Source organism: Trachurus japonicus, chromosome 17 (genome assembly GCF_045865225.1).
Source record: "Trachurus japonicus isolate A0001 chromosome 17, Traja_1.0".
Taxonomy (NCBI): Eukaryota; Metazoa; Chordata; class Actinopteri; order Carangiformes; family Carangidae; genus Trachurus; species Trachurus japonicus.
In genome coordinates, this window is record NC_140923.1 from 1,542,729 (window position 1) to 1,557,628 (window position 14,900).

A 14,900-nucleotide genomic window follows, 5' to 3' on the forward strand; every position below is an offset into this window, starting at 1 on the left:
GAGAGCAGCCACGTCCTCCTCCTCTTTTTTTTTTTTTTTTTCTCAGCGCCGTAGTTACAGGTGATGCACATCTATGTCCGTGTAGCTACATGTATTGTCTGATCTTCCTTCATGGGGGCTGCTGCTCATACTGTCAGTCCTCCTGTGGAACTGTTTGCTGTGAAATATGACTGAAGGCAGTGAACTCTGCACGTGTCGACACGCCCCCATGAGTTGACGACATGAGGAGCTAATAAAATAAATAAATAACCGATAGTATTAATGGGTCAAAGTTCTTGTTATCGGTTAACGGTTAATCATGTACATCCCTACTCTGAACCAGGTGTTAAGCTGTTCTGTTCTGTGACTTAGAGATGGGACAGATACGTCTTAGACTACAGGGTTGCTAGGGAACACATTAGGGAGATTTAGTGCATCTGTTTACTACCGTTACAACGTGACCCGTACATGTGCCTGTGTGTGTGTGTGTGTGTGTGTGTGTGTGTGCACCAGCGCGGTCGCCACAGACTGGTTTATTAATGGGAAACACTGGTTTATTAATGGGAAACACTGGATGCACTGGGTGATAGTTTGGTTTTTACTGCTGCTACATACCAGGTAAACACCAGCTGTAACTATGGTTACATACAGTAACTCTGTTGCTACGGGTGATGACATCAGCCCGGTCATCTGAGAACATTTTACATAGCCTGTAAACAACTTAACAACTACATCACCACCAACTAAACGATAACAACATGGCGTCCACACCGGCCGGCTATTCTGCCCTGCTAAGCAGTAACTTAACTGTGCAGTTCCTGCACTCTGCCTCTGTTTCCCTGTACTTCAGCTGCAGCTACTGCTCTATTACACACTGCTAGCCAGTTACGGTAGCTAGCTAACATTAGCTCCAGCAGGTTAGCACAAGCACATAACACTTTAGCTAAACACTGGACATTAAATGTTAGCTCACTAAAGGTTGTACTGTCAAATTTTTAATCATTTTTGAGGTGGCCAAAGTTAGTAATGAAGTAATGAAAGCAGGAAGAAAACAACAACATTGTAGTTAGTGCACTTTGCCTCAGCATTACCTGTATATCTGTTTAAGGAAACCTGGCACCAGAGCACAGTATCTGCTTTTTAGGGGTCAAATCTAAAATATGTCGTCATATATTAATTGCATGAATATTACTTAATGAAATTAATCAATTAATCAAATCTGTGTATTTTCACAAATCTACCTACAACACATTTAGAAGGCAAATCAAAAAACTTCAAAGCCATTTTTCTCAGTTTCACTGTTTGCGTAGTCTTAGTAGGGCAGTATTGACAAAAGGTCATGAAATATAAAATAAATGTTATGCAAACAATGAGGTAAATGATCCATAAAATGGCCCTAAACTAAGATTATACAATGTTTATATCTCTATTAACAAAGAAAGTACTGCATTCTGGGTAGCGTTTCTCCCAGGGTGGTGTCGGAGAATCTCAGCCTTTAAACTTGTCCCTCAACTCAACATCTTTTAGAGGCTGAGGGTTAAGAAAGGAACTGGAGTTCACACCAAGTCTCAGAAACTTAAAGGTCCAGGTCCAGGATCAGTGCAGCTGTGTCCTGTCTAGTCTGGCTGGAAGCCGGTGTTGATGGAGCCGTTGTGGGGGTGTGGGGGGGCGTGGGGGCTGTGGGGCAGGTGGGGGCAGCTCTTCCTCCGGGACTTGGCCAGGACTCTGTGGAGGAGACTGGGGGAGCCGGTGCCCCCCCCCGACCCCCCAGGAGGCCCGTCCAGACCCAGCGGCCGCCGCAGGCTGTTCTTCCTCAGCAGCCGGGGAGTGCTGTGACCACTGCAGAGGGAGTGAGGTCATCATGACATCATCATCATGTCATAAAGTCATTCTAGCAGCTGGATGAGGTCATCATGCTGTTTCCTACACAACTACATGTCAAGACTCTTTGAAGCTACAGTTGGTAAGTCACAACTTAACACAATTTACCAGAACCTTTTGCCAAAACCCTGATCTGAGCTACATCGACTAACAACAGTTGTTTGTGTGTTTCAGACTCACTAGCCGCCGCTGCCTCTTTCACTAGCCGCCGCTGCCTCTTTCACTAGCCACTAGCCGCTGCCTCTTTCACTAGCCACTAGCCGCTGCCTCTTTCACTAGCCACTAGCCGCCGCTGCCTCTTTCACTAGCCACTAGCCGCCGCTGCCTCTTTAACTAGCTGCCGCTGCCTCTTTCACTAGCCACTAGCCGCCGCTGCCTCTTTCACTAGCTGCTGCTGCCTCTTTCACTAGCCACTAGCCGCTGCCTCTTTCACTAGCCACTAGCCGCTGCCTCTTTCACTAGCCACTAGCCGCCGCTGCCTCTTTCACTAGCCACTAGCCGCTGCCTCTTTCACTAGCCACTAGCCGCCGCTGCCTCTTTCACTAGCTGCTGCTGCCTCTTTCACTAGCCACTAGCCGCTGCCTCTTTCACTAGCCACTAGCCGCCGCTGCCTCTTTCACTAGCCACTAGCCGCTGCCTCTTTCACTAGCCACTAGCCGCCGCTGCCTCTTTCACTAGCCCCTGCTGCCTCTTTCACTAGCCACTAGCCGCTGCCTCTTTCACTAGCCACTAGCCGCCGCTGCCTCTTTCACTAGCTGCTGCTGCCTCTTTCACTAGCCACTAGCCGCCGCTGCCTCTTTCACTAGCCACTAGCCGCTGCCTCTTTCACTAGCCACTAGCCGCCGCTGCCTCTTTCACTAGCCCCTGCTGCCTCTTTCACTAGCCACTAGCCGCTGCCTCTTTCACTAGCCACTAGCCGCCGCTGCCTCTTTCACTAGCCACTAGCCGCCGCTGCCTCTTTCACTAGCCCCTGCTGCCTCTTTCACTAGCCACTAGCCGCTGCTGCCTCTTTAACTAGCCGCTGCTGCCTCTTTCACTAGCTGCTGCTGCTTCTTTCACTAGCCACTAGCCGCCGCTGCCTCTTTAACTAGCCGCCGCTGCCTCTTTCACTAGCCACTAGCCACTGCTGCCTCTTTAACTAGCCGCCGCTGCCTCTTTCACTAGCCGCTGCTGCCTCTTTCACTAGCCACTAGCCACTGCTGCCTCTTTCACTAGCTGCTGCTGCCTCTTTAACTAGCCACTAGCCGCCGCTGCCTCTTTCACTAGCCACTAGCCACTGTTGCCTCTTTAACTAGCCGCCGCTGCCTCTTTCACTAGCCACTAGCCACCGCTGCCTCTTTAACTAGCCACCGCTGCCTCTTTCACTAGCCACCGCTGCCTCTTTCACTAGCCGCCGCTGCCTCTTTAACTAGCCACTAGCCACCGCTGCCTCTTTAACTAGCCACTAGCCGCTGCCTCTTTAACTAGCCACTAGCCGCTGCCTCTTTCACTAGCCACCGCTGCCTCTTTAACTAGCCACTAGCCGCCGCTGCCTCTTTAACTAGCTGCCGCTGCCTCTTTCACTAGCCACTAGCCACCGCTGCCTCTTTAACTAGCCACTAGCCACCGCTGCCTCTTTAACTAGCCACTAGCCACCGCTGCCTCTTTCACTAGCCGCCGCTGCCTCTTTAACTAGCCACTAGCCACCGCTGCCTCTTTAACTAGCCACTAGCCACCGCTGCCTCTTTAACTAGCCACTAGCCACCGCTGCCTCTTTAACTAGCCACTAGCCACCGCTGCCTCTTTAACTAGCCACTAGCCACTAGCCACCGCTGCCTCTTTAACTAGCCGCCGCTGCCTCTTTAACTAGCCACTAGCCACCGCTGCCTCTTTAACTAGCCACTAGCCACCGCTGCCTCTTTCACTAGCCGCCGCTGCCTCTTTAACTAGCCACTAGCCACCGCTGCCTCTTTAACTAGCCACTAGCCCCTGCTGCCTCTTTAACTAGCCACTAGCCACTAGCCACCGCTGCCTCTTTAACTAGCCACCGCTGCCTTTTTCACTAGCCGCCGCTGCCTCTTTAACTAGTCACTAGCCACCGCTGCCTCTTTAACTAGCCACTAGCCACCGCTGCCTCTTTCACTAGCCGCCGCTGCCTCTTTAACTAGCCACTAGCCACCGCTGCCTCTTTAACTAGCCACTAGCCCCTGCTGCCTCTTTAACTAGCCACTAGCCACTAGCCACCGCTGCCTCTTTAACTAGCCACCGCTGCCTCTTTCACTAGCCGCCGCTGCCTCTTTAACTAGCCACTAGCCACCGCTGCCTCTTTAACTAGCCACTAGCCCCTGCTGCCTCTTTAACTAGCCACTAGCCACCGCTGCCTCTTTAACTAGCCACCGCTGCCTCTTTCACTAGCCGCCGCTGCCTCTTTAACTAGCCACTAGCCACCGCTGCCTCTTTCACTAGCCGCCGCTGCCTCTTTAACTAGCCACTAGCCCCTGCTGCCTCTTTAACTAGCCACTAGCCACCGCTGCCTCTTTAACTAGCCACCGCTGCCTCTTTCACTAGCCGCCGCTGCCTCTTTCACTAGCCGCCGCTGCCTCTTTAACTAGCCCCTGCTGCCTCTTTAACTAGCCACTAGCCACTAGCCACCGCTGCCTCTTTCACTAGCCACTAGCCACTAGCCACCGCTGCCTCTTTCACAAGCCACCGCTGCCTCTTTAACTAGCCACTAGCCACCGCTGCCTCTTTCACTAGCCGCCGCTGCCTCTTTAACTAGCCACTAGCCACCGCTGCCTCTTTAACTAGCCACTAGCCCCTGCTGCCTCTTTAACTAGCCACTAGCCACTAGCCACCGCTGCCTCTTTAACTAGCCACCGCTGCCTCTTTCACTAGCCGCCGCTGCCTCTTTAACTAGCCACTAGCCACCGCTGCCTCTTTAACTAGCCACTAGCCACCGCTGCCTCTTTAACTAGCCACTAGCCACCGCTGCCTCTTTAACTAGCCACCGCTGCCTCTTTCACTAGCCGCCGCTGCCTCTTTAACTAGCCACTAGCCACCGCTGCCTCTTTAACTAGCCACTAGCCACCGCTGCCTCTTTCACTAGCCGCCGCTGCCTCTTTAACTAGCCACTAGCCCCTGCTGCCTCTTTAACTAGCCACTAGCCACTAGCCACCGCTGCCTCTTTAACTAGCCACCGCTGCCTCTTTCACTAGCCGCCGCTGCCTCTTTAACTAGCCACTAGCCACCGCTGCCTCTTTAACTAGCCACTAGCCACCGCTGCCTCTTTAACTAGCCACTAGCCACCGCTGCCTCTTTAACTAGCCACCGCTGCCTCTTTCACTAGCCGCCGCTGCCTCTTTAACTAGCCACTAGCCACCGCTGCCTCTTTAACTAGCCACTAGCCACTAGCCACCGCTGCCTCTTTCACTAGCCGCCGCTGCCTCTTTAACTAGCCACTAGCCGCCGCTGCCTCTTTAACTAGCCACTAGCCACCGCTGCCTCTTTAACTAGCCACTAGCCACCGCTGCCTCTTTCACTAGCCGCCGCTGCCTCTTTAACTAGCCACTAGCCCCTGCTGCCTCTTTAACTAGCCACTAGCCACTAGCCACCGCTGCCTCTTTAACTAGCCACCGCTGCCTCTTTCACTAGCCGCCGCTGCCTCTTTAACTAGCCACTAGCCACCGCTGCCTCTTTAACTAGCCACTAGCCACCGCTGCCTCTTTAACTAGCCACTAGCCACCGCTGCCTCTTTAACTAGCCACCGCTGCCTCTTTCACTAGCCGCCGCTGCCTCTTTAACTAGCCACTAGCCACCGCTGCCTCTTTAACTAGCCACTAGCCACTAGCCACCGCTGCCTCTTTCACTAGCCGCCGCTGCCTCTTTAACTAGCCACTAGCCGCCGCTGCCTCTTTAACTAGCCACTAGCCACCGCTGCCTCTTTAACTAGCCACTAGCCACTAGCCACCGCTGCCTCTTTCACTAGCCGCCGCTGCCTCTTTAACTAGCCACTAGCCGCCGCTGCCTCCTTCGCTAGCCACTCTGCTCTGCATTTCCTTACAGCCGCTGTCTGGATAAACTGACCACTAAATCTAAACTGTCACTTTCTGGCATGAAAAAAAAAATGGTGTTGGTCAGGTGTTGCCATAGTTACCTGGAGCAGCCACAAGAGGCAGCGGTGGTCGTCACGACGACCGGCACCGAGCCCCTCCTCAGCAGAGTGGGCGTGGCACTGGGCGACTCGCCAGCCTGCAACACACACAGGCATTACATCACTGCTGCTGTCGGCCAATCAGGGCTCAGCTTGGTCTGTGGTGGAAACCAGCTGGGATCTCTGAACCAGAACCAGAACCCTCCTAACTGGTCACTTCCTGTTCTACCTGAAGCTCAAAGTTCAGACATTAGACGTTAAAGGGATAGTTCACCCAAAATTCAAATGTCCCTCATTATCTCCTCCCCCTCATGTGGACTAAGGGCTGGGAGAAGTTTCAGAGTCCTCCGTGGCTTCTCTGAGTTACAGGGGGTCTCGGCGTAGCAGTGCATGTCCATATGACGGTTGCTAATGGATACCAACTGTCTTCATAACAAAAAGACACACCAAAAAACATCCAGATACCTCCATGCTGCTCGTATGTAATGTCCCTCTTGTATTGAAGCCCCGAAATGCGAAATTGTCCCGAAAAAAATTAAATAAGTCTATATTTCAAGCTTGTTTGTAGTGGAAGCTTCTCTTCCCGGTTCGTCCAAATTTGACGAACCAAGAAGAGGAGCTTTGAGAAGCTTCCGCTACAAACAGAGAGAGAGAGAGAAAACTTTATTGATCCCAATGGGCAATTCAGTTTGCAGTTGCACCTAGCCATGGTGAATAAATACATAAATAAACAAAGGACAATACAATACCACAACCAGCATGACGTCAAAAGAGTCTCAGCAACACATTCAAATTGACATTCAACATTTAAGATATGGTGTGCCCCTACACGCACACACACATACACTTAAGCAAGTAAAAATAAAAAGGAGAAAAGAACCAAACCAACCTACTACGCATGACAATCTTATTCAGAAACAAGCTTGAAATATAGATTTATAAAAAAAAATTCGGGACAATTTCTCATGTCGGGGCTTCAATCCAAGACGGACATTACATACGAGCAGCATGGAGGTATCTGGATGTTTTTTGGTGTGTCTTTTTGTTACGAAGACAGTTGGTATCCATTTGCAACCGTCATATGGACATGCACTGCTACGCCGAGACCCCCTGTAACTCAGAGAAGCCACGGAGGACTCTGAAACTTCTCCCAGCCCTTAGACCACATGAGGGGGAGTGACATTGAAGGCGTCACCTTGCTGGGCTCCACGCAGGCTGCGGGGAAGTATCCCTCGTCTCCGTTGGACAGCCGGCGTCCGAACCACCAGGTGTCGTCCTCCCTGAACAGCACCTGGAGCTGGTCTCCCCGGCTCAGGTCCAGCTCCTTGGCCTGGCGGGACCGGTACTGGACCGCCACCACCACCTGCCAATCAGAGAGCAGAGCAGCTCATAACCCCGCCTCCCTCATCATTAACCCTGAGACCCCAGCTTTTTTCTGGTGTGCATTTTTTATTTTTCCTTGCTATCTGGGATAAGTAGGACCTAATAAGTACAATACCTTAAGTTTGTCTTTGTACAGGAAGTAGTTTTTGCAAAAAATGATGTCCTCATATGAGGATCACAACATAAAAAAACTGTATTTGCTGTTTGGGACCAGAAGGGCCCAATTTGTGTAAATTCAAAATTTCTGCTTTCTACAATAAGTAGTTCTCTCAAAAATCAGTGTCCTCATACGAGGACATTGGGTCGAAAAGCAATGATTCCTACTGTACATAGAATACAGTGACATATGGAAGTTCAAAGGGGTTTTATTCTAAAATGCCATATCAGATTGGCCTGATTCTTTCTGAGTGTCATCCTGAGGTCAAGTACTATCAGTCTGAAGTGGAACGGTCAAGTAATAACGAGTAGTGTTTAAGAAATGTGAATCCTCCTGAGACCCTGCGTCCTCATACGAGGACATTATTTTTGCCTCTTTGCACCATGATACTCCATTTTTTTAAAACTTTGACCTATTAGCCACATTTAGGGACACTGCCTGCACCATCGTGTGGTGATATCACAAAAAAACAACAACAACATGGTACTTTAATAACATAACATAGTCCCAACGTCCTCAAACGAGGACGTGACATTTATTGATGTCCTAGTCTGCTACTATTACTAAAATGTGTCAATGTCATTTAATTCTTACCTTGGTCTTTTATCTTCCGGGAACTGCCATAGAAGGCTCTGGCTGAAATTCCCGCCATTTTTTTTACCCCTAAGAAATTTGTGTAATTTGTGATATCACCACAAGTTGGTGCAGGCAGTGTCCCTAAATGTGGCTAATACGTCAAAGTTTTTAAAAATGGAGTATCATGGTGCTAAGAGGCAAAAATGTAATGTCCTCGTATGAGGACGCAGGGTTTCAGGAGGTTAACCCTTTAACGACTGTCTGAGATCCACCTGTCTTTTACTTTGAAAGTCTGAAGGACAGGAAATGACTCTTATTAAAACCTCCATTAGAGTCTATGATCTATTATTTAGGGATGTCACCATTACAGATTTTCTAGGTACGAATCGATTATCATGATTATTATAATTACAATTATATTTTACAATAATTATTAATTAATTTCAAACACTATTAATGTGTAAAATCAAATATAGTCAAAATATAATTACATTACTATTTATTTACACAAAGTATCTATTAAAATATGGCCAATTATTAAAGTGTTTGAAATATATAAGTCCGTAATACCAAATGTTTAAGTTAATTTTAATCTTTTTTTATTATTACAAATGACACTCTAGCATTTAAATTCCTACCAGTTCAATGCTACGTTAGGTAAATGGACCAGTATCTGAGCATTTATTCACCTTTACTCTGGGCCACATCTGCCGACACGGTTCATACAGAAAGTGGCGGTATTTAGGAATCTTTACGATCAATTAATTGTGGCGTTTAATACCACGATTAATTGTGACATCCCTACTATTATTATTATCTATTGATGGTAATCAGTCAGTCAGTCCCTGAGGTCCATGAGGAATCAAACCTGCTCCTCTGGCAGGACGCCGGTGTGTGTCCTGTTCTCTCCTTTAAATAGCTGCAAATACTCTGAGCTCACTGATGTAACACTGATTAACACACGCACTGATCCTTTACCTTCTCATCGTCCACATGTTTGGTCCTGGTCCTCCTGCACACTGAGACACAGAGAGAGAGAGGGGGGGGGGGTCAGTGAAGTGTCCACCATGACTGACTGATTGATTTCTGTATTTCGATCATGTAAACGACAATGTAAAAAAATAAGATAAAATAATAATATAATAAGGAAATATACACAAAAACAGTAACATCTCATAAGCAACGCAGTTTACATGAGTGAAAAGGAGCAGGAAGAAGTATAAACTGATCTAATCCTACCCCTATAATTTTAACTATATGTTCTAATTAAACATTTTACACATTACACATTTTAATCCAAATAGTAAGCAAGCAAACACCTTATGTGAATTATTCAGTGTACCTCTGGAGAATCATTTCTTTATGTCTCTTTTTAAACATGATTACACTCCAAATGTTTTTGATTTCAGTACCTACTCATATTATTCCACAGTTTTACTCCACAAAGTTTTACAACATCCCATCAGTCCCACATCGGCCTCTAATTGTCTGAATGGCAACACTTCATTTTCTATCAAACGTCCCGTCATTCCCACTGTTCTTTCCTCCTACGGTCGTTTTTTTAAACGACAGTTAAGCAATGAAGAAAGGAGTTGGTCAACCCTCCTGTTGTCCTCCGGGGTCAAGGAAGGAAGGAAGGAAGGACAAAGGGAAAGATGGGAGGAAAGATAGAAGAAGGGAGGGAACAGATTGGGTCAAAAAGGAAGGAAGAAGTAAGGACGAAGGATAGGAAGGAAGGAAGGCAGAGAGGGGAAAGGAATTGTAGAAAGAAGGAAGGAAAGAGGAGGGAGGGAATAGCTTTGTTCAAGGAAGGAAAAAAGGACTGTGGAAAGAAAGAAGGAAGGAAGGAAGGATGGAGGAAAGGAACAGACTGGGCCAATTTGACCCAGAAGGAGAACAGGATTAAAGGTGTTCAGAAAAGAAAATAGTGTTTGATTCCCCTGTGGGTCTGAACATCAGTGTAATAACTCATCTATCAGACGATGGAGAACAAACTTTGTGCTAAATTCTGTTTTCCAGTAAATCCAGGATGAAAGTGTGGTAACTCATTTTATCTGGGAAATAATGGGGTGAGATTTGGAACAAAATAATACAAAATGAGATATCCCACTAATATCAGAGTTTGCAGGCCCCTTCCGTAGACAATGGAGCAGCTTCAGTTGACTGTTATGAACACAGAGATGTTCCCAGCTGTGACTCGGTTCCCATCGTTCATGTTAACGAGCCGTTCAATAGAATCGGTTCGTTCATGAACTTAGTAACGACCAATCAGATTAGTTTTCCTGACTCGGGTAAACTCGTGTTGCAGCTCGTGACAACTCGGCGCGACAAACAGGACAAACGGCCGTTTCTGAACCTTTAAGTTTAGTAAAGAGACCAGGTAGAGGGTAACACACATTCCCTTCTAGTGGAAGCCTCGTAGGAATGCTGGGATGTCAGAATGACAGCCTGTAACCGGTTGGAGGCAGACTAGGGGTGCGTTTCGATGGCCCTCTAGTTCCCTGAGCAGTGGACTGCACAGGGTGTGCTCCATGTTCAGTGTGGTTCCAAACCGCAGGGAGCAGTTTGAAGGGAACTGTGAACTGTGCAGGGAAGGAGTGAACAACGGTTCCTCACTTCGCCCACTTCACCAGATGTTGACAACTGATATTACCCATCAGCCATTGCGCTCCGTTTACGTGCGTTACGTAAATTGGCAGGGCTAATGGTTACCTGTCGAACTTTAATAGCTCAGTGACTCAATAAACGCTCCATGAAAAAATATTTTCTCCAGCGGATATCTGAGTTCCAACATGACTGAGCTAACTGGAGTAGTTTCATGTCGTGTCCCACAACGGGAGGGTTTTAACAGCTGACGTCCTGCTGTTAGCTTAGCTACCGTTAGCTTAGCTACCGCCGTTAGCTTAGCTACCGTTAGCTTTGCTGCCGCCGTTAGCTTTCCTGTCAGCTGAGCCACTGATGCTTTCTAGACACTGTGATTCCCCAAAACTGAATAAATACCACACATTGCAACACAAAACACACACACAGAAATAGTAATGTTTCTTCAATCATTTCAGATTTGTCTAAACAGTGATAGTGGCGTGAAACATTTTGAAACTTAAAAACTTTATTTTTAAACTCGACCGGAAACAGCTGTGACATTGCAGGGTGTTCTGATTGGTGTTATATTGGTTAAGTGAAGTTTCCTACGGCAGATTCCCTGTGCAGGGAGTAGGGGGCTCTGTCCAAGTAAACTGTGGATCGGAACGCAGCCTAGGAACATAGTGCAAGGTGAAATTACCCACAATACTTTGCAAACTGTTCTTTGTTCATGTCATTGCAGGAGCAGCAGCACCATGGTCCAATAGCAGCTCTCTGTCTCTGTGGTTGATCGCTCATTAAAGCTCATACAACAGGTAACACAACAGCTGTTCACAAACATGGATGGAAACCATGGAAACACCCCAGGTTGTGGCTCAGGAGAGAGTCAGTCAGTTTCAGTCTGAGCTCCATAGAGACTCTGTCCTGGTCCCAGAGACTCTAATACCTGACGCTGTCTCCTCCTCACCACCAGGGGGAGACAGGCATCGCTTTTTCTTTTTTTTATTTTCAGGCTGGAAGTCCAAACGGGAGACAAAGGTGGACATCTTCTGCTTCCACTGACATTGGAAACACAAACAGGCACCTGTGCATATGTACAGTCCAGGCCAAAAGTTTGGACACACCTTCTCATTCAATGTGTTTCCTTTATTCTCACTGAAGGCACCAAAACTATGAATGAACACATGTGGAATTAACAAAAAAGTGTGAAATAACTGAAAACACTTTGTCTTTTCTTCTTTGTCTTCTCTTTCTTCTTTTCTTCTTCCTCTCCTTCTTCCTCCTCCTCCTCTATCTCTGCCCCCACCAGTTCTAGTTTCTTCAGAGTAGCCCCCCCCCCCCCTTTGCTCTGATTACTGCTTTGCACACTCTTGGCTTCTCTTGATGAGCTTCAAGAGGTGAACCTGACCTGAACATGGTTTTCACTTCGCAGGTGGTGTTGCCTTGTCAGGTTCATTAGTGGAATTTCACTGAGAATCTACAATGTAAATAGTCATGAAAATAAAGGAAATGCATTGAGTGTGTCCAGACTTTTGACCTGTACTGTATATATGTAGGTACAAATGTGGATGAGTTTGTGTTGTTCTTGGTGGACTTCCCCTCTGGGATTAATAAAGTTGATCAAATCAGATCAAATCAAACTTCAGCAGGTTAATACTGACTCCTTCTGTCACCCAGTAACAAAATAGGAAAATAAATAACTTGTAGTTCAGAGGCGCCGGTTCAGGGTCCAGGGGATTCTTCTTTTCTTTTTTAATTGTACAAACATCTTCTTACTTGTTGTGTGAAAAGAACTCAACCATGTTAAAGTCTCTTTGTCTGTTTCTCTGCTCCACGTTGTGTCGAACACACACCTTGTCCACTTTAACTCAGATTAGAGGTTTTCTTTTGTCTTTTTGGTTTAGAAGTCCCCAAGACACTCTGCACTTTATCGACTCTTACCAGTAGGCTACTTATGTCTTTACCATATTTATTGTAGGTTTACTTCTTTTCTTTCTTGGCTGCAACCAAGGCAACAAGGGCTGTGCTGGTCTATGAACTGTAGCTACTCACTCAGGAGTGAATGGAAAAATGTTTTATGTTATTTAAATGTACTGTTATGTCTGTCTTCGTATAGTAGCTTGTGGTCTGTGTTTTCTGTGTATTTTTTCATATTTTATGTAACGTGTCGGGACTACAGATGGAAATGAGCTGTGAGTTAAATCTGGTGCAACCATCTCTTCAAATGATTAATGTCATTGCACAACTGTCCCTTAATAAACTAATAAACTAAACTTACGGTAATGACATACAGCTGCTGGAGACATTCACTGTCCAAGACAAATTTCCCTCCGGGGACAATAAAGTTTATATTGATTGATTGATATTAAAGGGATAGCAACGCCAGCCCATAATAGCCCTGCCCAGAGATTTACAACATACAGTGTTGTGAACAGACCCAAAGAAACGGCCTATTTTCACGGCCTAAAAGAGGTTTTACCTGAAAAAAATACACAGTTCCATTGTTCACTATAATAAAAATTTTTGTGCAGGAAAAACACAGTTGTATGTTGTAAATCTCTGGGCAGGGCTATTATGGTCTGGCGTTGCTAACGGGAGGAGTGCAGCGAGTCTTCTACTGCAATTAAAGTACTTAGGGGCTATTTGGAGATCATACAACCCCACTTTAAAAAAATGATACTATCCCTTTAAGCTGAAAACACAAGCTAGTGTGTGTGTGTGTGTGTGTGTGGACTCACCTTGTGGGGAGAAGACGGTGGTAAAAACCTCAAACTGTTCATCAGACTGTCTGTAGATCTGCTGCATGATGGGATGGATGCTGTCTCTCTCTCTCTCACACACACACACACTGAGCTTAAATACCTGCACACACTAATCCTCTCTGTGTGTGTGTGTGTGTCTGTTACATACACACACACGGGACATGAGGTGTGTTCAGGTTCAGTTCCTCACCTGTTGAGTCTCATTGGTCGGTTTAAACTCTGAGGAACAGCCATATTGATTATTGATCAGGTGATTGATCCGTATTGAGACTGAAGCCGTGTGTGTGTGTGTGTGCAGCTCTGTGGTGCGTTCAAGGTCAGACTGTGTTTAGCTCGCTCTCTGTTCCCGAGGTTAAACCCGTTAAACGGAGTCAGATCAGTTTATATAACAACTGTTCTGGATTAACACACACTCTTCTCAGAAACACACACACACACTCACAGACAGGGCCGTTGCTATGAATTCTGGGCCCCCTTAAAGAATACTAAAGTGGGCCCCTCCCCCTTCCCTTTTTTTTTTCTTAGACTATGTATGTATTATGGTTTTTTATTTAGCCTTCTTTGTTTTGATGCTAATGCAGCATTACACTGCAAAAACTCAAGTATCTTAGCAAGAATATTTGTCTTATTTCTAGTCAAAATGTCATTTCTAGTCAAAACAAATCTCATTCTACTTAAAATAAGACTCATCATATTAAAAGTAGCTTGTTTTTAGACACTTTTTACTTCTTTCAAGCACATTTTCACTTGGAATAAGTAGAAAAAATCTGATAGTGGAGCAAGTTTTTCTTCCTTATTACAAGCACAAAAAACTTACTTTCACTGGCAGATTTTTCTATTTATTGTGAATTTAAGTGAAAATGATCTAAAAACAAGTTAATTTTTAGGTAATGAGTCTTATTTTAAGTGGAAAGAGATTAGTTTTGACTAGAAATGAGACATTTGGACAAGAAATAAGACAAATATTCTTGGAAAGATGTAGAGTTTTTACAGTGTACTATGAGTATTAGTCAGGGTCTTACGCAGAATAAATCAGTCATACAAAGATTAGACTACTGGGGTTTTTTATGGGCCCCACTGGCCGCTGGGCCCCTAGAGTTATCACCACCTTTCTCCCCTAGACAACGGCCCTGGACACACACAGACACACACACACACACACCCGGCCTCGGGGCTCATTAACATTCATAATCAATAATTAAATGTATTGATTAGATGAGTCGACTCTGTAAAGACGAGTTCACGAGGACGTTTCATGTTATTGATCAGTTTTAATATTTAATATTGATCCATTAAAACTCCTCAATGATCCATTCATGAGTAAAAGTCCTCGTCTCCTATTGGACGACGGAGACGATGACATCACAGCCAGGTGTTTGATCCACACGGTGACGATGATTCAGTATAAAATGATACACAACATTTACCTCACTAACATAGTTTTGTCAAA

The 14,900-nt window shown here is 46.1% G+C and overlaps 1 protein-coding gene across 1 annotated transcript; it reads right to left on the reverse strand.

The window, feature by feature from the left end:
* Positions 1–1,595: 1,595 nt before the first annotated feature.
* Positions 1,596–13,493, reverse strand: LOC146969687 (uncharacterized). The gene is made up of 5 exons (XM_085804496.1): positions 13,427–13,493; positions 9,084–9,124; positions 7,185–7,352; positions 5,993–6,087; positions 1,596–1,818 (listed from the first exon to the last, which is right to left on the reverse strand). The coding sequence occupies exons 1-5, from the start codon at positions 13,491–13,493 to the stop codon at positions 1,596–1,598; spliced, it is 594 nt and encodes a 197-aa protein (XP_085660622.1).
* Positions 13,494–14,900: the final 1,407 nt, after the last annotated feature.

What these genes read in the sequence shown, in the direction of transcription:
- LOC146969687 (XM_085804496.1), bottom strand. Translation starts at nt 13,493, where the DNA reads ATGCAGCAGATCTACAGACAGTCTGATGAACAGTTTGAGGTTTTTACC. An exon ending in CACCGTCTTCTCCCCACAAG is followed by an intron (nt 9,125 to 13,426) that starts GTGAGTCCACAC and finishes TCTGTGTCTCAG; the next exon opens with TGTGCAGGAGGACCAGGACC. An exon ending in GCCTCTTGTGGCTGCTCCAG is followed by an intron (nt 1,819 to 5,992) that starts GTAACTATGGCA and finishes CTCCCTCTGCAG; the next exon opens with TGGTCACAGCACTCCCCGGC.